The 25338-nt window shown below is 40.0% G+C and overlaps 1 protein-coding gene across 1 annotated transcript; it reads right to left on the reverse strand.

Annotated features, from left to right (window-relative positions):
- On the reverse strand, nt 1497-10800 carry LOC109232119 (protein NETWORKED 1A-like). Its single transcript, XM_019397787.1, has 5 exons — nt 10559-10800; nt 9809-9906; nt 9481-9695; nt 3656-7917; nt 1497-3041 (listed from the first exon to the last, which is right to left on the reverse strand). Exons 3-5 carry the CDS (start codon nt 9578-9580, stop codon nt 1821-1823), a joined length of 5583 nt encoding a protein of 1860 aa, XP_019253332.1. The 5' UTR covers nt 9581-9695; nt 9809-9906; nt 10559-10800; the 3' UTR covers nt 1497-1820.

Here is a 25338-nt window from a genome sequence, read left to right on the forward strand (position 1 = left end):
ATCCTGTAACACAACACGGACCTACTTGAGGCCTCAAATCACATCAGATAACGTCGAAATTACGAATCACACCTCAAATCGAACTTAATGAACTTATGAACTTATGAACTTATGAACTTTCAACTTCTACATGCCGAAACATATCAAATCAACCCAGAATGACGTTAAGTTTTGCATGCAAGTCCCAAATGATATAACGGAGCTAATCTAACTCTTGGAATCGCATTCTGGCCCCGATATTACCAAAGTCAACTCGCGGTCAAATCTCTCAACCTTCCAAAACTTCAACTTTCTAATTTTCTCGCTGAAATGCTTCAATTTACCCTGCGGACCTCCAATTCCAAATCCGGACGCCCGCCTAAGTCCAAAATCACCATACGAAGTCGTTGGAATCATCAAAACGTCATTTCGGAGTCGTCTACACAAAAGTCAAAACTTCGGTCAACTCTTACCGCTTAAGCTTCTAAAACAAGAATCCTTCTTCCAGATTAACTCCGAATCATCCGAAAATCGAACTCGGCCACACACGCAAGTCATAACACATAACGGAGTTGCTCGAGACCTTATGCCGCCAAACGGGACGCTAATTCTCAAAACGACCGGCCGGGTCGTTACATTGTAATATATATTTTGATATACACGTTATTATTGTGATATACATTTATTGGCTACTAGATGCCAATATCTATAACTATGGCTTTTTTCTGCTAGTTTTAAGGGGCATGTTGTCACACCATGCCATTTTCCAATTATGATAGTTGCATGCTAATGCAATTGACGGACCTATTTGGTAGTAGTATAGAACCATTAAGTAAGTACCTTGCTTTTAGAGATAAGTAGGTGCTGTAACACTTGAGTCACAACCCTCTCAAAAATGAGTTCCCCTACAGCAAGCTCCTACTAGATCCTGATATTATGCAATCAGATTAGTTACTTCAGCTGTGTGTAAATGATTCAGCGTTTCCGTTCTCCATTTTCAATTTTCAATTATCCCACTCACAGTGTATTGTCTTGTGGCCCAAGAGTTTTTGTATCACAACATAAGGTTCCTTTCAAGAATTTTCTTAACATTCTAGACCGTGGGGTGACTGCGAGTTCTTACTTCTTGTTGCTGGAGGTTAATTTTCGTTGTAAAATATATTGACTTTTCAATTAAACAGTGTGTAAACGATTAAGAGGTGAGTAAGATCACAAGGAACTTTGCTCCTTTTAGCCTTCTATCAATGATTCAGTTTTCTTACTGCTTTTGTACTCTTACAATTTGACTCTGTTCGCGGATAGCTACCATTTGCCTTATTAAAAAGAAAAAGTTGAATATTGCTGGTTTCATGTGACTTACTAATACCACTGGGTAGTGTTCAATGTTTTTCTTTTATGCAAATAGACTAATTACCTCCTATAACAGAGCTAATTATGCTTGTAAGTTCTTTTTCACACTATAAATGTACTAATATTCATACTTAGAAACCATGACAAAGGGAAAAGTTGATAGCATATACCGGAGTTAATAGGCTTGCATAATATGGATTTAGCAGAAATCTACATGAACAAGCTGAAGCATAGTGGCTCCATACAACACCTATATTAGACTGATAATACCCTAGAGAATTTCACAAACATAAGAATTACAAATCATAAAGCACTGCTAGAATTCATTACAGTTAAAAGTCTGAATAATCAAAATAGTATCCATGACCAAGCTTATTTTGGAATTAGGTCCATTCTAAATTATTAAAGGTTCTTCTAAAACTAAACAAGGATCAGTTTCTCTCTGACACAGAAGAAATGATCCTCCCAACAGAATAGTAAGGTTAGAACCATTAGACGCGATATCTGATGTTGCTGTTACTGCTGCTGCCGCTACTGGAAGGTCTAAAGCAACAAAGATGAGCCTTCTTTTTCTTCTCACTGTTCCTCCTCCCGATATGGATGAAGTTCTTCAGTATGATCCCTGTGTTGCTCCTGGAAAATCTGCTCCTAGCTTTACTTTTCTTTTCGTCGTCCAGTTTCAGCAAAATGTACTGAATTTTCTGAATCTCTAGCTGCAACCGTCCAATCTTCTCAGACCCCTTTCTTGCCTGTTCTGAAACTCTCTTCTGACGGATATTCATCACCTCTTTCGAGTCTGCTGAAGCACTTCCTGTAGAATATGAGCTACTTTCCTCTGTACCCTTCATCAATTGGCTATTCAAATTCACCAGCTGTACGACCGTCTCCTCAACTTCTTGTAGCTGCTCCTTAACTGTTTCAAAATCGACATTTTTGGGCTTTCTGGCCTTTCTATTCGACTCCATCTTTCTTCTCAGGTTATCAACAGTCATCTGAAGACTCATCAATTTCTCTGCATCAGAAGCAAGTCGCTGGAGAATCTTCTTGTTCATTTCTTGATTTGCCTCAGACGAGTTCATTGATAACTCTAACTTGTCAACACCCAACTCCTTCTCCACTTCTGACTCTGTAGGTGGATGTTTGCCCCTCCAATCCAAATTTCTTAATTGATTGTTCGAGGTAGGCCCCTCTGTTGGATGATTTGCCCGTTTCTTAAAATCCCTCATGCTACGACTGAGGCTGCTGCCTTCTGCAGTTTCCCACAGCTCAAGCATCTGATCATCCACGCTCTCTGCCGCAGAAGTAGCTCTTCTAATTCTTTCCGGTGAGCTATCAGAGACATGATCAAGTGGTATATCTTTCATTAGCGTCCCATTTTTTACTTCAAAAGACTTTGGTTTTGCTTTACGTCGATTACGGTCATCACCATGCTCATTCTGGTGACCCCTCCTTCCTGCAAGCTCGTGTTTCTCTCGATCCGGAGTGTGCTGAGATTTTAATACCTCAATTTCACTAGCAGTACTATCTCGGACAGCCTTGATGTGTAATGGTTGATGCAAAATAGGCTTGTTCATATCTTCAACTACTTTCTCAACTGATCTAATCCTAGTCCTCAACTCCTGCAAATCAAGAACACCTTTTGGCATGATGGGTTGACCATCTGTCAGCTTGTTGGAGCTAAATTGATCTGTATGAACCTCAACTTCAACACACTGCAAATGCAAGCAGCAAGAACAAATTTCAGCAAAAGTTAGAGCTCATCGCTACATTCTCAGATTTAAACTTAAGAACAGGGTTGAGAACTTGGGAAATGCTGATGCTGTATATATTCTGGAGCACTTCATTAAATTTTCAAAACAAGATAGTTTTCAATGTACCCACAAGACAACTCCGCAATATAATACAATTTGTTAAAGGAATGTTTATTCAACTAGATATCCTTTGACAATTTATTGCAGGCTATAAACTTTTGACTCTCAGAAAATATAAAAATGTTTTAGCCCTAAGACACGAGAAATCATGATAGAAACTCTTCACTGGAACTAGCTCATAAAAGATTTACAATCCTCATTCAAGAATTTTAAAAGAAACTCTTGGCCAAGAATTGTATTAGGAAGTAGAGGAGAGATACATTATAAGTATATTTTGAATTACATATGGAGGAAATCTTTGAGCAATCAAATCACTAACTGATGTTTTAAGGCAACGGTCGGTCATGTACAGAAAGACCAGAATTCCAATCAAACCCAAATATAGATATATTGTTAGCTGTAGTAAATACTAGAATAAAAGAATAAAATTGCTTACATATGAGAAAGTTTATTACCTTTGATTCCTGAGAGCCAGCTAGATTAACTTTCATGAGGAGAAGAGCATTATGCTCAAGTGAAACAACGTCATCCCTCAGAGAAGCAATTACAGGAGCATGAGCATGTAACTGTGACTTCAGTTCTCCAATTTCACTCTGCATCGAATTAATTCTTCCTTTCATCTGTTCAATCTCCAAATCTTTGGAAGCATTTTTATCCTCGAGTCTCTCGCACACCTCAGTCAACTCATTCATTTTGTTTTCCAGTAGTACTTCGCGAACAGAGGAGATCTGGAGATCAAAATAGAAGGTTGCTGCCTCTGCCTCCCATAGTTCAAATTCATAGTTCTTCTCTTGGAGCTCCGAACTCAAATATTCTTCTCGCATTCGTTGCTCTTCGATTTCTTCATGCAACTTACCCAATTCAGCTACCAAGTTCATATTCACTTCCCGAAGGACTTCAATTTCTTGGCTTTGAGTAGTATTTGTATTTGATATTTCAACTATCTTCTTTTCTAGAATTTCATTTGTCTGCATGGATTCTTGACGGTCAGTTTTTAGTGCATCGAGAGTCGTACACAATTCTGAGTTCAAATTCTCAGATGTTATAAGCTTCTGTTTGGCTTCCAAGAGCCCTGCTTCTTGCTTATCAAATAATTCTTTTCCAGTTGAAAGTTCCAACTTCAAATGACAGTTAGATTCCCTGACTTCATGGAGCTCCTCTTCTAGTCTTTGAACTGATTCCTTGAGGAGTAAGTTTTCAGTTTCCTTCATTTCCAGCTTCTCCTTCAATATGCCCACCTCCTTATCAAAGTCACTAATTACACCATAAAGATTGTGCATATCTTCACATACTGACTTCAGCTCGGCAGTTTTCTCACTACCAATACTCATCAAAACTGTTGAGAGATTGCTAAGAGCTATACTATCGAGTAAAACGGTATCATTTTCCTGCTCCACCATCCATTTCTCCTCCCTGATCTCTGTGATTGTTTGCAACAAAGTTCTGTTGTCCTCAAGAACTTGGGAGTATTTCTTTTTTAACTCAAGATAAGCTGTCTGCAACTGACCATGCTTGATGGACAGACTCCCAACCTCTGCATCAAGTACAGCCGTTAGTTGACTGCCCCTGCTCACTTCAAGTCCCAACTTTGCATTCATCTCTAGGAGTTCATGATTGTCTTTCTGCGCTGTGACAAGCTTCTCCTCCATGACATTGAACTCCTCCTCTACAGATTTCTTCGCCGACTCAAGTTCCAGGGCCTCTGATTTCAGCTGTGAAAGTAGAGTTAGGAGAACAGAGTTTTCAACCAACACCTGCTGCTTATCATCCTCGCATTCTACGAGCGAACATTTTAGATCCTCTATATTGCCCAAGATATGACGCAGAAAACTTTGTTCATTTTCGACCTTATCTTCAGATACAAAATAAGATTCAGTGTCAAGGGCCTTAAAAACTTGATATATCCCCAGTCTCAGCCTTTCAATTTCGTCTAGCAAAAGCTCTGCTTCGACCTGCTGCTCGAGGCTCTCATTCTCTAACTCTGCAATCAGCTGGTCAGCCAATTTGGACGCCTCAACATGTTTCTGACACTCAACCAACAAAGTATAATTCTTTTCTTCCATGTCTTGTATGAATTTCTGCAGGATGAAAATTTCACACTGGGCTTTCACAGCTCTGTCGAGCTCCTCTTCAAATTCTTTCTTCCTCCACTTACTTTCTTCTTGTAGGAGATGAATATGGTTCTCCATACTAATTAATCGGGTCTCACTCTGATGAGAAAATTTGGCCCTTTCTTGTTTCTCCATTCCAACTGCAGCTCTCAGTTCTTCTACTTCTAAGCTAGTTGCTTTTTTGTCCTTCTCCAGGCAAGCATATTTTTCTTCCAATCCTGTAAATCTTGATTCCATGTATTCTAGTCTCCGTTCAACGCTTTCCAACTGAAGAGCTAGGCTACCTCTTTCAGCAAGAAGATTGGACTTCTCATTCTTCAGCAATTGGCAGATTTCTTCTAAACCCTTGGATTTTTCCCTGAGACCTTCAAGTTCAACTTTTGCACCAAAAAGAGAGTTCTCAAGAACAGCATTTTTTTCTAGGAGTTTCTGCATGCTCTCAGTTATAATTTGCAACTGAGTTAGCAAAGCGGATTTCTCAGCAACGAGGATCGATTTTTCTCCATCGAGAATTTGGCAAGACTCTTGCAGCGCTTTCACCTTTTCCTGCGATCCCTGCAACTCGCCATTCACATCAAACAGGGAACTCTCCAAAACAGCCTTCTTTCTCAGAAGTTCATCCATATCCTCCAGCTTTTTGTGAAGGACTTCTTTCTCTAGTTTGTCCTTCTCAGACATTATTCTCAGCTCTGAGCTTTCTTCCTGCAAGCTCTTTATTGAAGACTCAATACACTCAGGATTTAAACCTGCACCCTTCACTTGCTCCACCAAAGCCTGGTAGCTCCTGTTTAGGCCCTTGATTTCCTCCTTCAAACATGAAATGTCTTGCTGAAGGTTGTTATTAAGTCCCACTTGTTCTGCAACCTCCTCTTCAAGTCTCATTTTCATCTTCCTCAGGCTAAGGATTTCATTTTCCAGATTCTCAAACGAGATGGTTGAGGACAATTTCAGTTCACTCAAGCTTTGGTTTTCATCCTTCACTCTCCGAAGTTCATCTTCCAGACTATTTTTGCTTGTTTCCATGTCCTTCAACAGTTGAAGGCCATTTTTGAACTCCAAGGCCAGAGCTCTCTGCTCCTCTTGAGATTTAGAGTGCAAATTTTGCAAAGCCAAAAGTGTGGCTTCAATTTGTGCATGTCTTAAGTGCTCATATTGCAAATCACTTTGAAGTTTCTCCAGCTCCCTTTGTTTCTGAGAAAGCTCTTCATCTTTCATAGTTATCTTCTTCGCCAAGCTATCTGCCTCAGTGTGCAATGACTGATTTGATGTCTCAAGCAGAACACACTTCTCTTCAGCATTTCTAAGCCTAGCAGCGCCCGCCGAAAGCTCACCATTAAGGCGTTTTACATCCTCTTGTGCACATAACAGTTCATGCTCAAGTTTGGATATTTTTTCCAGACAGTTTTTATACTCACGGACTGAGGCTTCTTTCTCCTCTGTTAGCTCCATAACCAGCCTTTTCAGTTTTTTGATCTCACTTTCAGCTCTATCAGCTTTCTCACTAAGAAGTCTGGATTCTTCCTGAGACGCCAAGAGTTTTTTCTCCAGTTCAGAAATCTTTTCCAGGCATTGTTTATACTGATGAAAGCAAGAGTCTTTTTCAGACTCTAATTTACAGATCTCATTCCTCAGATGCTGAGTTTCGGCTTCTGCCTTAATTGCTCGCTCATTTACTCCTTTTGTGTCTTCAAGTGCTTGAGAAGCCTTATCTTCCAAACTAGATATCCGTTCCAGATACTCCTTGTGTTTGCTCAAAGCAGCATCTCTTTCAGCCTCCAGTTTGATAAGGGATTCCCTCAACTTCTGAACTTCATTTCCAGCTTCACTAGCCCGTTCATTGAACTTAAAGGAGTCCTTCTGTGCAGTACTGAGATCCCTCTCTACAGCAGACAACTTTTCCAGGCATTGCTGATATTGCAGGAATGTAGTTTCTTTTTCCGCCTCCACACCAGCTAGGGCCTCTTTCAGCATTTGAATTTCCCCTTCAGCTTGACCTGCACGCTCTGACTCGGCAACAACTTTGGCCTTGAGGTTTTGATTCTCAATGGATAAGTCAGATACTTGAGAATGCAAACTTTGTACTTTTTCCTCTGAATTGCAGTCCAAACCTTTTTTCAATGTTCCCTCAAGGAACTTTGAATTCTTTAGCATTTCTTCTCCAGCCCCAAGCATCTCACACAATTGTTTTAGACCCCACTCACTTGTTCCCTTATCAGAATCTCCACTCTTCTGTACAGCATGCATTCTTGATAGCAGTAACCCCACTGCATGCTGATTCAAGTCACCTGTATCGGGCAAAGCATGAGTAGGACGCAACCCTTCAGGAGTATGTGGCTCTGCCTCCTGTGAGGAAAATCTCACTGGCGAATCTTCAAGAAGAAAGGGTACTTCATTGGGAAATGCCTCTGACATGGTCTTTTGGGCCTGCTTAAGCTCGCCCGTTACATGGTCATATCTTTCAGCTAATGCTCGGTATGCCCTGTAAAACTCCTCAACTAATTTCATTAGCTCAGGCCTTTTCTTGTAGTACATTTCAGCCCTTCTTGCAAATGAATCAGCATCTTCTTCGATGAGCTTAATCATTGCCTTCACTTTAGAATCCATTTCTGCGAAAATAAAATAGGTTTAATTCCTCATATTGGATGAGAAAATCTATTATAAAGAATTAATACATACTTTTCCTGTTAAACAAGCAGAAGCTTTTGTTAAATGAGGGGAGGAGACAAAATGCCACAGCATTATTCCACAAGCTTTTACAACTGCTTAGATATCTTTTCCCATAGTATATGCACATAATGCACATGTAGTTGGTTAATAAATGGATATATTAAATATGCTAGGTTGAGTGAAATACAGGAGTTAGTTGAGGTTAGCAAGCATGGTGCCAATTGAAGTGTTTTTGCATATATTTCCACTAAGAGTTGGGTATTAATGAATACTTCCAGTACAGGATACATGTATATTATACGGGAATAAAAAGGCAAGGCTCTCTTACACAGGCACTGGCACTAGGCAAGGGTACACATACTGTGTTACATACACAAGAGAGGGAGGCAGTGGGATTTGAAAAGACTGGAGCGCCAATCTATAGGGAAACAGTAAAGACAAATTCTGCAAAAGTTTGGGAGGCAAAACTAATATTTAAAGATATCAGAAATTCATACTCTTTAACAAAATGAAGATATTGTAAATTTTGTGAATCAAATGTTGAATGAAATCGGTCCTTCTTCTCTGCCACTGCTACTAAGGACATATAGGTTTGCCTACCTATTTTCTAAAGATCATGAGAATGGGCTATTCAATCAAAAAAGGAAAAGCCCCTATTTAGTTTCACAAGCCATTGCCATTACCAATAAACATAAAAGAAAAGATTTTAGTTTGTGAAAAGTTTAGAAGGCAGCACATATCACCCCTTACCAAAAAAAATCGGCCTCGGGAAAGAGGGACGGTAACATGAAGACTAGCTTGAACATAGATTCAAGGCAAGTCCCCGAATGTTAGTCTTGTTTTTGAGCAGAAAGATAAGTTATGTAGACACTCCAAGAATTTTGTGCAAAAATAACCTATAGTAGAGAAGGCAATGGAACAATGAAATACATTTTAAATACTCTGGTGAAAAACCTCTCAATTTGAAAAACTCAAAAAAATTGCAGTTAACCAATTCCCAAGCATAAGCTACATGTACACATCATATACATATGCCCCACAATGGCCACATTGTTAAGTACAGATTCTTATGGTAAAGGCATAAAGCGAGACACAAGGAAAAGCATTTGAAAAGTATGATCTGAGCGTGCATGAAACCTTTTACCACAATATAATAAAATCATGGTAAGCACTATGTGGAAAAAATACATTTGTTTCTCGTTGATGCTTTGATGATATATTTTTTCCTTCTCAAAAAATAAATGCATGAAGCAGATGGTATCAAATCCAACTATCATATTCTATTCAAGTGTAACCATCCTGTATTGCATAGACATTACTTTTTTGTGATCCAAATAAAAATCACAACACCAAATAGACAAAACATAGGAGACATAATTAAGGACAGTAGAAATCTATTTCTTCCGAGAAAAATGAGCGCATAAAAATATTAAGAACTAAGCAATTTCTGCAAGGGCAAGGAGAACAAAAACAAAAGTAGAGCCAAGTACAGAGGTACTCACCAGTAAGATTCTCTTGAAGCCATTTTGAGTTCTTTGGGATATGACTATCCCACCACCAAGAATACTTGCGCCTGGAGTCCGAATGTTTCAAGGTTGCCATGACTCCAGCAAAGAACAAGAAAACTACTGGATTTATCCTTGGAATCTATACCAAGTAATAGAAATTATGGATCCCAGGCCAGTATCAAACCTTAAATTGCTTAACTACCAAGCCCCTACAGGAAAAGAGAACAGATTAAGAAGAAAGCAGAGAAAACCAAAGGATCAAGGCCTAGGAATGAAAATCATGTGAAATGGGCATTGAAGTTAATACATCATTGCAAAATACCTGTTCTGTGCCTCTGGGATCTGCCAAGAACAAACCAGAGATGCAGCAACAGTTACTTTTCAACTTAAAAGTTTCAATGCCTGTACACTAAAAGCAACCTGAAAAGGAGAAGGAAGGGAAGAAATGACTGAGAATCAGGTCTCATACGTTACAAACTGCGCTATAAGCCAGATATATCTCAAAAATATGAAAAATTTATCAATTTGTTAGACAATTATATCTCATAAAGATTAACTATTATGCACATCATAATTTGACAGTATGTTCCCACAAATCACAATTCACCAATTGACAAGATATATCAAATTCATACAAGAAGGGGAACGTTCTAACTTCTAAGCAACCCCAAATTCTGATTAAGGCTTCATAAATAGACTTGTCAAGTAGCAAAATGAAAATGGAGAAATTTTCATTAACTCTTAATTACCAAGATTCTTTTTTTCTGGTAAGTAGACTCCTAATTGACAAGATTTACAAACCCCAACATGAAAATCACTTATTTTGAGCAAATGGGCACGAGTAAAACCACACAAAAATTAATCTTTCTATGATTTGAATTAACAAAACAAACCAGAAGAACAAAATCTGGAAGCAAAAACTGTTTTAAAAAGTGTCATTGGTACCTACAACATCAAAACACAAAGCAGTGTTCACATCAAGAACACTGACCCAATAAAGAGGAACAAATGATCCTCAATAAACAAGCAAGAAAATTGGATCTTTAAAACAAAACCAAATTCAGAAAGTTACCCAAGAACACAGAAATCTGAATGAATACCAGAAGCCTGATTAGCAGCTGTGATTGTCAAAACCAACTCAGCTGCTTCATTTTCTCTCACCCCATTTCCTTTCTTGCTCTCACACTCTTTATCCTCTAGTTGGTACTGTGTCAATGACCCAATGTGACAATCTGTAAAAAATTGCACCTTTGAACATAGGTTCAACTAGATACTGTGTATAACATATGTATAAGCTTAGGATATAGGAGTACAAATTACATACATATGTATTCTTGTAATGGTGATAAGTTGCTAGTTGGTGTGGGGGGGGGGGGGTTTAAGGGGTGGTGGGGTTAAAAAAAAATGACGTTGTGAAATGGAGTAATAAATGTTGTAACATAAAAGGAAGTAATGATATTTGATTTCTTTAAAAAAGATTTTATTTGTTGAGATATTGTCGCCACTTTATAGGGTAATACAACTCTTGTATACTCATGACCAAGAATGGGGATACTTAATTTTTGGACTAATATATCCTTTGCTTGGGATCTTAAAAATGTTCTTTCTTGGGTCTCATTCCATATTTTTATAATTTGTTTTCATTAATTTAGTCAAAATTAAAATCTTATGAGATTATGAGAACCTCTTTTTATGTGGCAGAAGCAAACCAGATCTTCTCTTTATTCTTTGCATTTTCATTAATGATACTTCGTATATTTGTTTAATTTTTAACACAAAGAACAAAGATTTTCTCGAGTGAAAATTATTCTTTGTTTTGCTAAATCAACTTGGAAGCTTGATTCTTGGAGAATTTTAGCATTTGTTTGAGTGATAGTAGATACAAAGAATTCACTTAAATAGAATTTTTTTTTTATAGCTAAATGTTTTAATTCATACAAGATTTAACAGCTGCAAGTTCTTAAGAATAACGATCGAAGTAATTAGTTCGTATTCTCTTTTATTATGAAAATAAAATTTTACTTTTTTATTTTCCAATTGTAAAAACGCGTTTTTTCAAATTTCTAAGAGGGCTTTAATTAGAAGTGGAAGAAGAAATTGTAGTCATATAAAATCTACAAATATGGTAGGTTCATATCCTAACGTTCTAGTTTTGATTACTGTAAATCATATTTATATAAGGTTTTTAAAGCTACTTCAAGTGAAAAGCATAATTTTAGGAACATGCTAATGCTGTTAATTAATTGATTTAAAATTTTAAAAGCTGCTAAAAAGTGAAAAGTGAGGGATGGAGGCTTTTGCAGGAGTAACAACTCACTCCACACAATTCTTTAAGGAAAATTTGATCTTTGGTCCGACAATTTCTCCTTTACTTTTCTTGTAACATTCCATTAATTTATATATTTATTTACACAAAATTGGTGTTATTTTTGTTTTTTTACACAATTTCTCTTCTTTTTTTCTTTTTTCTTTTTTGGTTATTTGATTCAGATTCAGTTTTGATGGGATCTTCTTTTGTTTAGCTTAACGCAAACAAAAAAAAAAAAAAAAAAAAAAAAAAAAAAAAAACTTAAAGCATATGCATGCGTGAAAGCTTCGCTGGCTTATCAAATACTTGAAGCAAAAACAGATATGACGCTAACTTCATTTTCTTTCCAACTTCTACAAACAATTTCAGCACCAAGTTATATTAATATTACATTGTATTTTTGTTAATTTATACTGCTGTTGTTCCAATATATATGTTCAGATAAGAGAATAGTTTAACATTTTTTTTAAGAATTAAAACATATTTAATATGTGTTGAACTTCTTATATTGTAGAAAGAATCTCACAAATTTTCCTCGATATTTCGACTCTTAAAAACGTATATTGCTAATGGTTTCAAGATTACACAATCAGCATTATTTCATATTTAAAGTAGCAAAATCATATTATAACCTACAAATGGACAAAGCTGCCTTTACGTGCTAATGTTTTTCTTTTGTGTAGTTAGTATATTCTTATATTTTATTGGATCGTAGATATATCCATATTTTCCTCTATTCAGCTTCTACAAATACTCCTTAAAAGGAAATTCAAAATAAACACAGAAATAAGACTAAAATTTTCTAAAAAGTTAAAAGAAGGAAAGCTTAAAAGGGATTAGGGGAAAAATAATCATTTTATTTAAGGAATTCGGTTTTATTTTATTATATCCATCATTATTTATGTGGGAATATATTTTAGATAAGTCGGTAGGCATAAAACAATTAAAATTCAATGCATGCAAGGATAGAAGTTTTACATAAATTAAGCTAGTTTGTCATAGAAAAACTTGTCCATTTGAGGATTACATTATACTTGTGTTTCAAAGAACACGAAAGAATATATGTATGTGAAATATTTAAATGATCCAGAAAAAATAAAAATAAGACTATAGGGGATGTATATATATTAGAAATAGAAACCTCGTGAGAGGTTTGTGTAATTCTCCCGCATCTAAATTATTAATACGTAAGGTTACTGACGGTATATTGTATTTCATGGCTTGACACCTTTTAAAAAAATGGGGAATTGATTACAAATAAATATCCAAGTTTCACCTTATCCCATTGTATAGATGGTTAGTTGTGTCGTGAGACGTCAACTTTTTTATTTTGTTGGGATAACCTATGAATATTGATCAGCCATACTTTATCTTTTTTCACCTTGAGGGTTATATATAGTGGGGAAAAAAGGGAAAATTATCTTTTTTCACCTTGAGGGTTATATATAGTGGGGAAAAAAGGGAAAATTATATATGATCGATTTGTTTTTCCAACATGATAATTTCATACTTTATCTGTCACACAGTTTCAATTAATCATAATGGAAAATCTTGTGCCTCCATTAATTTGGATAGAGTGGTTGGTCTTTGACTTTCTGGCTTAGCTACATTTGAAAAATGACGTTGTAGCAGTTTGCAATTAATTGAATTAAGGACATTTCATTATGGCTAAAGCCCTAATCAAATGGCTTTATATATACTAGAAGGTCCTATAATCAAGGTTGCAGTACTTCCCCATGGCCTGGAAAAATTTATTAAATTGTTGGAGCAATACGTGATAATATCACAATTTTGTAGCTTGTTCACGCTGAGTATTAGGTAAATGCAAATTTATTCACTTATAGTGAAAAAGCATAAATTTATATTCACTATACAGTTACGACTTGATATGATAAAAATCAAACCGTACATAATTAAAATCCTTACACTGTTACCCTACTGAATATAAGTTAACATTAAGCTCTTAAGATTAAGATAACTGTTTACCCTAAAATTTGAGTAACAGGTTTTAAAGATACGTGATATAATCCAATACCAATTGGTAAATAATGAATTAAGTAAATGAATTAGACGATAAAACAAATCGACCTCGATTCGGAACAGTCTCGAGATCAAGCAGCAAGAACAATATAGAATAATGAGTAAACTGAGAGCAGCGTGTGTATTATTTATCAGTGAATGTCTCGTCCTTACAAATGAATGGGGTCCCTCTTTATATAATAGAGGAATCCTAAATAAGGTACAACTCTAATAATGAAAATAAATCCCGTGATTGGCGCCGATAACCGCTTGGTATGATCTATTCCGACATTTTCGCCGAGACCTTCGGTTGGTTGCTAATATCTCGTCATTCCGTTATTATGCCTTACTCGAGATTGGTCATACTCGGCCATGGTTTTCAACGAGCACTTCCATCCTCAAGTTCTATACTCTGCCACCGGGCTCGAGCCAGGTTCGTTTTGAGCTTATTCTCGAAGCAACTCCTCGAGCCTACAAAATCGAACATGCCCGATTTCGACCGTATATAGATAGTCCCCGCATTTCTTAGAGTGAAGTGATAAGAAATGATTTGATCCTCGATTCTCCGAAACCTCGATCATGACGTCAGCGACAGAAGTGACTGAAGGGTCGCATCTGCATAGTTCCCAAGGCCATTAATTAACGGTGGTTGATGATCGGCCACTAGTTTCCTCAAATCGTTGAAGTGACCACTATAAATAGATCAATTTCTCAATCTTTACTTCCAAAACTTTTTCCCAAATCTCTACAAGCTTCTCAATTTTCTTTAAGTTCATCTTCCTCTTCAGTTTGTGTTTGTCATAACATCAACTTCTTCTCCTTTCTTGAATTCCACAACAGTGATGGCTAAAACATCTAAAACTGTCCCTCGGAAAGAAAAAGCCTCCTTGTCGCGGCCGGCCGGTGATAAAACGCAGGTGGAGCCTCACATCGAGGAGTGCGTTCATGGGCCATGCGAGCGTCTTCCGATTTCACAGTCGAAAGACCTTCCTCAGTTCCAGCCCGATGTGAGCCCATGTCCCGATACATCTGCTCGATATCTGAAGACGATCTCGAGTGGATGAAAAAGGACTGTAATTGGAAAAACAAGGAGGTGGTGATTCCTTTCCCTGAGGAGGACATCACTACCCATATGAAAGGGTACTTAAGTGTGTATACTTATTCTTTCATATTGGGTCCCGTAGATCCGGTCATACTCGATTTCTGTCACCAATATCGGGTGACCCTTTTCCAGATCTACCCCTCCTTCTAGCTTATTGTCATTTTGCACATATTTTTTTCGAGCAAGGTCGAGGGGATGTCTTTCACCCTCGACCATCTGATTAGGTTATACAGCCCTCGCCTTTATCGAGGTGGGTTGATAAAGCTCCAGCGTCGGACCACGAAGGCCGCTGTTCTTGAGCATTGATGAGGACAAGGACCGAGGATGGATGGGCCGGTTCGCCGAATCAAGACCTCTGACCTAATCCCCGCCGAAAAAATGCCATTCCCCGAGGAATGGAACATGAAACGTAAGTACAACTCCATAAGATGATGTTCACTATTTTGCTTTCTTTATTCTTCTTCGATCTAATTTCTTTTTCATGGTGCAGCTTCCCCTTGGTTTCCTGGTGCGATTCCGGACCTCGAAGGTTGGGTTCGTCAACTGGCCTCTACTTCTTCACATGCTGAGTGTTGTTGGCGTGATTTGGCCAGGGGTCGGTGGGAAGCTAAAAACCACGGTGAGTTCCTTTGTTCACATGTTGATGCTTCTCTGCAGAATACTATTTTTTTTTACTTAGTTTCTCCTCATGCAGACCTCGGAGACAATGTTGTTATGAGGCCGCCTTCGCCTGGTGAAGAAGAGATCCCGAGGCCAACCAAAGAGAAGAAGAGAAAAAGGGCCTTGCCTCCAAATACCCCGAAGCCCAGAAAAAGTAGGGTTCGAAAATCAAAAGTTGGCCCTGCAACCCTGTCTGCTGACGCGGTTCAACAACTTCGGGAGGAGGACGAAGAAGGAGAGGACGCTGCCTACTTGCTGGTAGCTCGGAAGAGGGGAAGCACTTAAGCTTCAAAGGCTGTCGAGTCGGTGGTGGTTGAGGCGGTTCAATCTCGAACCGAAGAAATCTCAGAGGGAATTGTGAGCAGAGTCCCCGAGCCATCGGGTGTGCCTGAAGGATCTAATTCCGAGGCCCCTCAAAGAGAAGAGAATATCTCAAATGAATTGCTTGGGATAATTAATATAGATGAATCGCCGCCTGGCCCTACGTTCTCCAAATAGCAGTTTCGAGATGCTCGGGCTATGGAGATTCCCGACGTAGGAACGACCCACGAAGGGAATGATATATTCCAGGGATGCTTCGCGGGGGTCGGAGATGGTCCTAACCCGTATGCTTCGTTCATTTTTTACGAGGCTCTGCGGCTTCTTAAACAAGTAAGTTTCTGCCTCCATAATTATGCTTGTGTTTTATTCTCATTTTTCCAAGTCTAATTTGTTCCTTTGTGTAAAGGCCATGACGCTCCATCGAGAAGCGTTTTTTCCAAATCCCCAGCCGAGCTATCCCGATGCGAGGCCGAACTCAAGAAGCTCGTGGAGGAGAGAGACAACCTCAAACTCCTCTACGTTCAAAAAGAGGAGGAGATTGGGGACCTCCGAGCCGAACTGATGAGGGCTCATCAAGAACAGACTGAGCTCATCGAGCAGGTAATGTAACTTTTTGGGAATTTGTTATGTATTCATTTGACTTGGCAATTAACATTTTGACTTTGCAGGCCCAGCAGAAGAGCGAGCTGGTGGAGCAGCTTCGAGAGGAGGCCAAGATGAAGGGGCCGAGACTCTGGGGCGGAAACAGCATATGGATCATCTTGCCTCAGAGAAAGACGCGCTTCGGGCCCAACTAACTTTGGTCGAGTGCCAACTTCAACGTGTGAAAGAGAAAAGCTTGGCTCGGGCCCAGAAGATTGAGGAGCTCGAGGCTAAGTTGGCCGCCGAGCTTGCAAACGCTAAATCTGAGGCGGAGACGCTTGTGGCCTCTTACCGATCTGACACCGAGGCTTCCAAACATTCAGGCATAGGAGATCTCTGTTGCTGCCGAAGTCAAATTGTCGTGTGCTATCGATCATGCTAGGCGGCAATCCCGGATAGAGACTCTCGAGGAAGTGCATGCTCGTGGCTTCAACCTCTCAGCCGATATCGAGAATGCGAAAGCTTTGGAGGATGAGGCTGCAGCTTTACTCTCATATGATGAAGACTCTGCTTGTGGATCCGAGAGCGGAGGAGATGAGGATGAAGCCCCCGAAGAAGCGGCTCCCGAAGATGTGGCTCCCAAAGTGGACTAGGCCTTTAGGATTTTTATTTTATTTTTTGTGTAATTCCCCTTGTGGCCTTTTTAAATACCTTCTATGTATAAAAAGTTCCTTTTCTTTCCGCTCTATCTCTGATTCGTGATAAAGTCTGCTTTGTTTTTGCCTTGCAAAATTTTTTGTTGCTATAACTTTAATAATTGAGTGAGCATTAGCTCGAACTCAGAGTAAAACAAACCCTTAGGTTTTTTAGCTAAACGAGGGCTAGTCCCCGAGCTAAGTAATGTGTTCGAGATTTTTATTTCGGATGGCTTGATCGAAGCCATCACCGCATTGTTTTCATAACTAAAAGTAAAACAAACCCTTGGGTTTTTTATCAAATAATGGGCAAGTTTCGAACTTATAATAGAACCTCTTAAGGTTTTATGATGAATCCTCAAGCTATATTCAAGTCAATTTTATTTGAGCTCGGAATAGTGGAACCCTTAGGTTCGACCGTTCAAGTTGAGTGAGAACAAGGTTTCGAACTCTAAATGTTTTGGCCCTTAGGCTCTTATAGGTTGGGCCGATATGGCCTTTAAAGGATGGCTATTATTTCCCCCTTTTTGGCTTAAAAGACTTAGTAAAAATTTCTTTATGCCTTAGCATGTATTTTGTACCCATTGGATTTTCTGAGGGTCCGATGTCGATTGAGACCCCTTTGCTTTTTGTGCCTTAGCACGTTTGTGTTAAGATAATTTGATACCTCTTAAGGTTTTTCGAGGGCTGATTTTATCGAAGCCTTTTAGTTTTTCGAGGGCTGATTTTATCAAAGCCCTTTTTTAATCGTTTTGTCGGGGGTAGCCTTTTAATCGGTTTTTTCAAAGTATTTGAAGGCCTAATATTTATTGTGGGATTCGCACGTCTCCGAGCTGTGTTATTTCGGTCGTAGCCTTCAATATGGCCATAGACTTTAATATGGCTGTAGCCTTCGGGTATGCCTCTTGGGGTTATTTCCCGATGACATTTTGAACTTGTTCGAAATGTCAGTTCCCGAGTATGATAGCATTGGCCTATATGTCGAGGGGTGCCTCTTTGAGGCCTTGTGACTTCGAATTTAGATAATTCGAGCGTGCAGTCCCCGAGTATTCGAAGTGAGTTTGCGCTCGGCCCTTGAGCCATTTCTCACAAAATCATAAGTCTGGAGCTCGTATAGTAGCAAATTTTTCTTTGAGACACAAAGTGTTTGATATAGAAAGAATGCTGCTTTAAATAATTTATGCATGCGTACATGTTTTTCCATCGGAGCTCGACTAATCTATATGGACACGGTTCATTCGACCGTTTGGCCCATTACAAAGTTTCCCTATCAAGACTTTTTTACGTGAAGTATTTTTCTCGAAAATATAACCTACGAAGGTGATGCTTCCAGTGTTCGAGGTTGATTAAAAAGAAGCCTTGGATACTGTTGAATTTTCCTCAAGTAGCACATAATTATTGCCTCGTTAAAAACTTCACCGGGAAAACCCATTTGGGATAAAACCCGATCTAAGGGAAAAAGAGTGCAACGCGTGCTTTAAAACCTAAGGTCTTCGTGTTGAAGAGTTTTCTCGACGTCTTCGATCGAACACCTACAATATGTTAGTATCAAATACAAATGTAAAAGGGAGAGATTCATACCTCAGCAATAATATCGTTTAAGTAGTGATACATTCCAATTGTTTGGCAATTGTTTGCCCTCCATTGTGCCAAGTATGTAAGATCCCTTTCCGATGATACCGAGGACCCGGTAAGGTCCTTCCTAATTTGGACCTAGTTTCCCTTCGTTTGGGTCTCGAGTATTGAGGGTGACTTTCCTTAGAACTAAGTCCCCGATTCCGAAGTGGCGAAGGTTGGCTCTTCTATTATATTATCTCTCGATTATTTGCTTCTGTGCAGCCATTCGAACAAGCACGACTTCTCGTTTTTCATCCGATAGTTTGAGGCTAGTATTCATAGCCTCGTGATTTGATTCCTCCATTGCATGTCAAAATATGACGCTAGGTTACCCGACCTAGACTAGAATTAAGGCCTCGAGCCATATACTAAAGAGAATGGGGTTTCCGCCGTGCTGGACTTCGATGTCGTTCGATACGCCCAAAGGACTTCGGGTAGAACATCTCTCCATTTTCCCTTAGCATCGTTCAACCTTTTCTTTAAGTTTTGAATGATAGCCTTGTTTGTCGATTCGGCTTGTCCGTTCCCACTAGGATGATACGGTGTTGATAATATTCTTTTTATTTTGTGCTCCTCGAGGAACTTCGTCACCTTGCTGCCGATAAATTATTTTCCATTATCACACACTATTTCGGCGGGTATCCCAAATCGACATATGATGTGATCCCAGGTGAAGTCTATAACTTCTTTCTCTCTTACTTTCTCAAACGCCTGTGCTTCAACCCATTTAGAGAAATAATCAGTCATAAATAAAATAAACTTAGCTTTACCAGGAGCCGTTGGCAGAGGGCCGACGATATCCATCCCCCATTTCATGAATGGCCATGGGTATAGGATTGAATGAAGTTGCTCTCCCGGCTGATGGATCATCAGTGCAAACCTTTGACACTTATCACATTTTCGAACAAACTCCTTGGTGTCTTTTTCCATGCTATCCCAGCTGTATCCTGCTCTAATGATTTTCCAAATCAACGACTCTGCGCCGGAGTGAATCCCACAGGGATTTCTCGTAAAACATAATTGGTTTCCCATGGTCCCAAACATATTGCCAATGGTCCATCGAATGTCCTTCTATATAATGTTCCATCTTCATCTAATGTGAATTGGGCGGCTTTAGTTCGTAGGGCCCTCGACTCTTTACGGTCCGATGGGAGCTTTCTGTTCTTCAAGTATTCTATATATTTATTCCTCCAATCCCATGTCAGGCTTCTAGAGTTTATCTCGGCATGACCTTCCTCGATCACAGATCTCGAGAGTTGAACAACAGTCCCTGAGCTGATCTCATCTTCCTCGACCAATGACCCCAGATTTGCAAGTGTATTGGCCTCACTATTATGTTCCTGAGGTACATGCTGTAAAGTCCATTCTTTGAAACAATGCAAAGTTACCTGCAGCTTGTCCAAATATCTTTTTGTTCACTTGGTTCACCACCAGTAAAGAGTCACACTTGGCTTCAATGACTTTCTCTCCCAAGCTTTTAGCTAGCTCGAGACCTGCAATCATGGTCTCGTACTTGGCCTCATTGTTAGTTAACCTAGAAGTTTTTATAGACTGCCTAATAGTGCTACCCGTGGGTGGCTTCAGAACGATACCTAACCCGGACCCCTTCACAATGGAAGCACCGTCTGTGAAAAGGGTCCACACCTCCGATGATGTGTCTGACTTTAATAAAAGTTCTTTTTCAACTTCGAGTACGAGCGCCGGCGTAAAATCGGCCACGAAGTCCGCCAAAATTTGGGACTTGATAGTCTTTCGAGGTGTACTCGATATCATACCCACTGAGTTCGACGGCCCATTTGGCCAATCGGCCCAATAGTTCGGGCTTGTGCAAAATATTACGAAGTGGGTAAGTGGTTAATACGCATATGGGGTGACATTGGAAGTATGGTTTTAACTTTCTAGAAGCGCTTATCAGTGCAAGTGCAATTTCTCTAAGTGTGGATACCTAGTTTCTGCTTCTCCTAAGGTTCGACTTACATAATAAACGGGAAATTGCGTACCTTGCTCTTCTCGAACTAGGTCACCAGTTACCGCTATTTTCGATACTGCCAAGTACAAGTAGAGTTTCTCATCTGCCTTTGGCGTGTGAAGCAGTGGTGGGCTCGATAGGTATCACTTTAACCCTTCTAACGCTTGTTGGCACTCCGGGGTCCAAGTAAAATCATTCTTCTTTTTGAGCAAAGAGAAAAATTTGTGGCTTCGATCCGACGACCCCGAAAGCACATTTCTCGGGTTGAGCTTCATGTTATATCTCCTCAAAATCTCGAACCTTTCCTGCAAATGAGCCGAATGGTCCTCTCATCCTTTATGAATGTGTGCTTTACTTCGGACTGGGGCCTTCTCTTTTGTTTCACCGGTTCTAACCTGGGGTCAAGGCTTAGCCGATGTGTTGTTATCTCCGGTGGGATCCCTGTCATGTCTAAATGGGACCAAGCAAAACAATCCATGTTATTAATAAGAAATTGAATAATCTTTTTCCTGAGTTCGGGAGTTAACCCCATTACCAGGTATACCTTTCGCTCGGACATGTACTCAATCAATATAACCATTTCCAGCTCTTCGACCGTTGATTTGGTGGAGTCGGAGTCTTCGGGAACAATAAAGGTTCGAGGAATTAGAAAATACTCATCTTCTTCTTCTTCTTCTTCTTCTATCTCCTGCTTTCCCGATCCGGTCGAGGTTGGTGGTTGTGATTGCTATTTGGTTTCCTGTTTACCTTTGATGCCCGACCTTTCTGTCGATACCGGTACTACTTCGTCGACCACAAACATTTCCTTTGCAGCATGCTGCTCCCCGTACACTGTTGTTGCACCGTCCGACGTCGGGAATTTCATCATTTGGTGGAGAGTCGAAGGGACTGCCCTCATATTGTGAATCCATGGCCTTCCGAGTAGGGCATTGTATCTCATGTTCGCATTTAGAGCAACGTGCGAACTGATGTCGACGGGATCGGGGATCTGTACTCCCCCGAGATTAGGCGGTGGCACCCCGGCTCCTGGGGCAATTACATTGTCGTTTTTCCCTTGAAATCTGAGACCATCATCACCATGTACTGGTGCGTTTTGTGAGTTTAACATGCTTTAACCTGAGAGAAAAAATACTTGACAAGAACAAGTGTGAAAATAACGTGTGTTATCAGAATCAACACTGAAACAATCACTATTATCCTTATCCCCATGGTGGGCGCCAAACTGTTTACCCTAAAATTTGAGTAACAATTAAACTTGTATTGTGGTTTTAAGGATACGTGATATAATCCAATGCCAATTGGTAAATAATGAATTAAGTAAATGAATTAGACAATAAAACAAATCGACCTCGATTCGGAATAGTCTCGAGATCAAGAAGCAAGAACAATAAAGAACAATAGAGAACAATGAGTAAACACAGAGCAGCGTGTGTATTATTATCAATGAATGTCTCGGCCTTACAAATGAATGGGGTCCCTCTTTATAGAGTAGAGGAATCCTAAATAAGGTACAACTCTAATAACGGAAATAAATCCCGTGATTGGCGTCGATAACTGCTTGGTATGATCTATTCCGAGATTTCCGCCAAGACCTTCGGTTGGTTGCTAATATCTCGCCATTCCGTTATTATGCCTTACTCGAGATTGGTCATACTCGGCCTTGGTTTTCAACGAGCACTTCCATCCTCAATTTCTATACTCTGCCATCGGGCTCAAGCCAGGTCCGTTTTGAGCTTATTCTCGAAGCAACTCCTCAAGCTTACGAAATCGGACACCGTATACAATAACCACATTGATAGAATACATGGTCGAATATATGCCCACGATATTAGGTGCAAATATGCTTGCTAACAAGGAATATATTTTATTTAAAGAATGTTAATACCTCTTGTATTTAAAAGTGTATATATAGTTGCTTGCTTTTGTGGTTTAGGTTTCCTACTAGTACATGTATTCCACTTGTAAAAATACTCATACACGTAAAACGAAAATCGTTGGTATCAAAGTTATAGATGTCTCTTGCGAAACTCTAGTACCACCGCTCGTCTTCCTCTTCCTTCCTCATTCAGAAACCCTAGGAACTGACGGCAAAACCACCGCCGTTGGTGCTAGCTATAGGATTCCTACTTCAGGCGCACCACTATCGCCCCCTATTGTCCTGTAAATATATTTCTTATTAGATTCCTTTTAATCTTACGTCCATAACTCTTTTTTTGTTATGGAAGATGCAATTCATACTGATGCTTATATCAGTCCACATATAGTAAAGAGCTTTTATAGCATTGTTTACCCTCAACGTCGGATAACAATTAAATTTATAAGTGATTTTAACGATACATGGATTAACTTGACACAAAGCGCACAATGAATTGCAATTGAAACAAATAGTAACAAAATAAATTCAAACCACGCGAATTGAATAGTCACAGTCTTGGGAGGTTAGCCACCCTTGCACCGGATGGACTTTGATCGGTATCAGGATACAGATAAAATACAAGTGATCAGACCCCTTTTATATAGTAGGAGAGTCCTACTTTAGATACAATTCTATAAGAGGTAAAAATCTCCTGATTTGCTAATTTTCTGGATCCATATTGATATGTGCCGAGATTTCCGTCGTAATATCTGACCGGTCACAGATATTTCGGCCTTATGTTATTCCGGTCTTCTATCAGTTATACTGACAATATTTTCTCGAGCTCGTTCGGGTTCAGGGTCGATTCCGGGATCACAGACTCAATGTTCTCGAGGACGGACATTCGGATCTCGAGTTCTAGCCCTGTGGGACTAGGGCCGATCTTCAGTCCCTCGTGCTCCGAGCACGGTTTTGACCGTGTACAGATAGTCCCCTCATTTTTAGGAGAGTAAACGATGAGAAACGATATGAGCTTCCGATTCTCACCTCGATACTCCGCGTCAGAAACGACAAAATGAACGAAACACCTCGTCGGACATATCTTAATGGCATTAACTGGTTGTCAGTTGTTGGTCGGCCACTCCTGGATTTGAACTATCGCTTGGAAACTATAAATACTCCTTTCTTTATTCATTCAAACTATACATCCAAACCTTCTATACTCTTGTTCCTTAGAAATCTCTACATTTTCTAGCACTTGTATCCAGGTTTCTTGAGATCTTTGTAAGAAATTTCGCTCGTCTTCATTCCAAACCAACAAGTGTATCCCTTTAACTTCCTATTTTTCATCTTTTACCCTCCATTAAAGAAAATGGCGAAGATTCAAAAATAGTTCCCCAAAAAGAAACTACTTCTACATCACGGCCGTCCGGTGAGGAACCAGTGGCGGAACCTCCTCTTAGCATGTTCATTCCTGGCGGGTGCTTGGTGACCGATGATTTTAAGGTTGAAAAACCTTCACCCGTACTGGGCCGGTGTGAGAAGGTCTCGAGGTACATCTACTCGATCACTGAAGAAATTCTCTGTACGGTCAAAAAGGATTGTAACTGGGTCGGCAAAGACATGGTGGTTCCCAGGACCGATGAAGATATCACTACCCACGTCGAGGGATACCTAAGTGTTTACACTTATCCCTTTATGCTGGGCCCGTTGGACCCGGTAATCATCCACTTCTACAAACGGTACGAGGTGTGCCTTGGTCAGATCCACCCTTCATTTTGAAGGATCGTTATTCTTCTCCGGTTCTTCGTGAGCAAGATCGACGGATGCTCGTTCACCGTTGACCACTTTATGTGCCTATACAGTCCCTGACTCTTTCAGGGGGGACTGATTAAACTTGCACGCCGGGCTAGTAATGCCCCATTCTCGAGCATCGATGAAGATCGGGATTGAGGTTGGCTAGGCCATTTTTTCCAAGTGAGGACCTCAGACCTGATCCCAGCCGAGTACATGCCGTTCCCCGAGAAATGGAACACAAAACGTAAGTAAAGTTTTGTTTTTCCCAAAATTTTACTTTTTACTCTCTTTTCCTTCTTTCTTATCGGTGTTTGGTAGTGACCCAGTTGTTGCTCGGAGTTCGAACGCAGTCCCTCGACTCAAGGAGTGGGTCGAGGGCGTTGTCTTTCAAAAGCCATAGTCCGAGCGCGCATGGCACGGACTTTCAAAAGGCCGGTGGGAAGCCCATTCTCACAGTGAGATTCCTTTCTTGAGTGGACAACACTTGGGTTTCCTTCGTGCTGCTGAGTTCTCACTCGTTTCATTCCCCTTTGCAGGTCTTTCCAATGATGGCCTCCATCCGGTGATGAGGATTGCCCCACCGAGTCCCCTACTCCGAGACAAGGTGAGGAGAAGAAGAGAAAAAGGGCTACGAGTTCTCCGAACTTAATGAAGAAAAAATCGAGGAGGAGGCTGGTGCGCAAATCCAAAGAAAGCACCAGTTCCCGAGCGCCGTCATCGAACTCCCCCCACCGAAGAAGAAGAAGAAGAAGAAACTTCTGAACTGGTGGCCCGCGTGCGGTCAGAGTTCGAGGGACAAGGGGCCTCCGAACCAATGAGAGGCGAGACTGAATTGCCTCAACTTGGGGAGGCCAATAAAGGGGCCGTGGCCAAGGCTTCCGAACCAGAGGGAGGCGAGACTATTTTGCCTCAAGCTAGGGAGGCCGA

The sequence above is a fragment of the Nicotiana attenuata genome, chromosome 9, assembly GCF_001879085.1.
Source record: "Nicotiana attenuata strain UT chromosome 9, NIATTr2, whole genome shotgun sequence".
Lineage (NCBI taxonomy): Eukaryota > Viridiplantae > Streptophyta > Magnoliopsida > Solanales > Solanaceae > Nicotiana > Nicotiana attenuata.

Coding starts and splice junctions, on each gene's coding strand:
- LOC109232119 (XM_019397787.1), bottom strand. CDS start 9,580: ATGGCAACCTTGAAACATTCGGACTCCAGGCGCAAGTATTCTTGGTGG. Junction 7,918..9,480: donor GCTTCAAGAGAATCTTACTG/GTGAGTACCTCT, acceptor TTATTTTCGCAG/AAATGGATTCTAAAGTGAAG. Junction 3,042..3,655: donor CTGGCTCTCAGGAATCAAAG/GTAATAAACTTT, acceptor TTGCATTTGCAG/TGTGTTGAAGTTGAGGTTCA.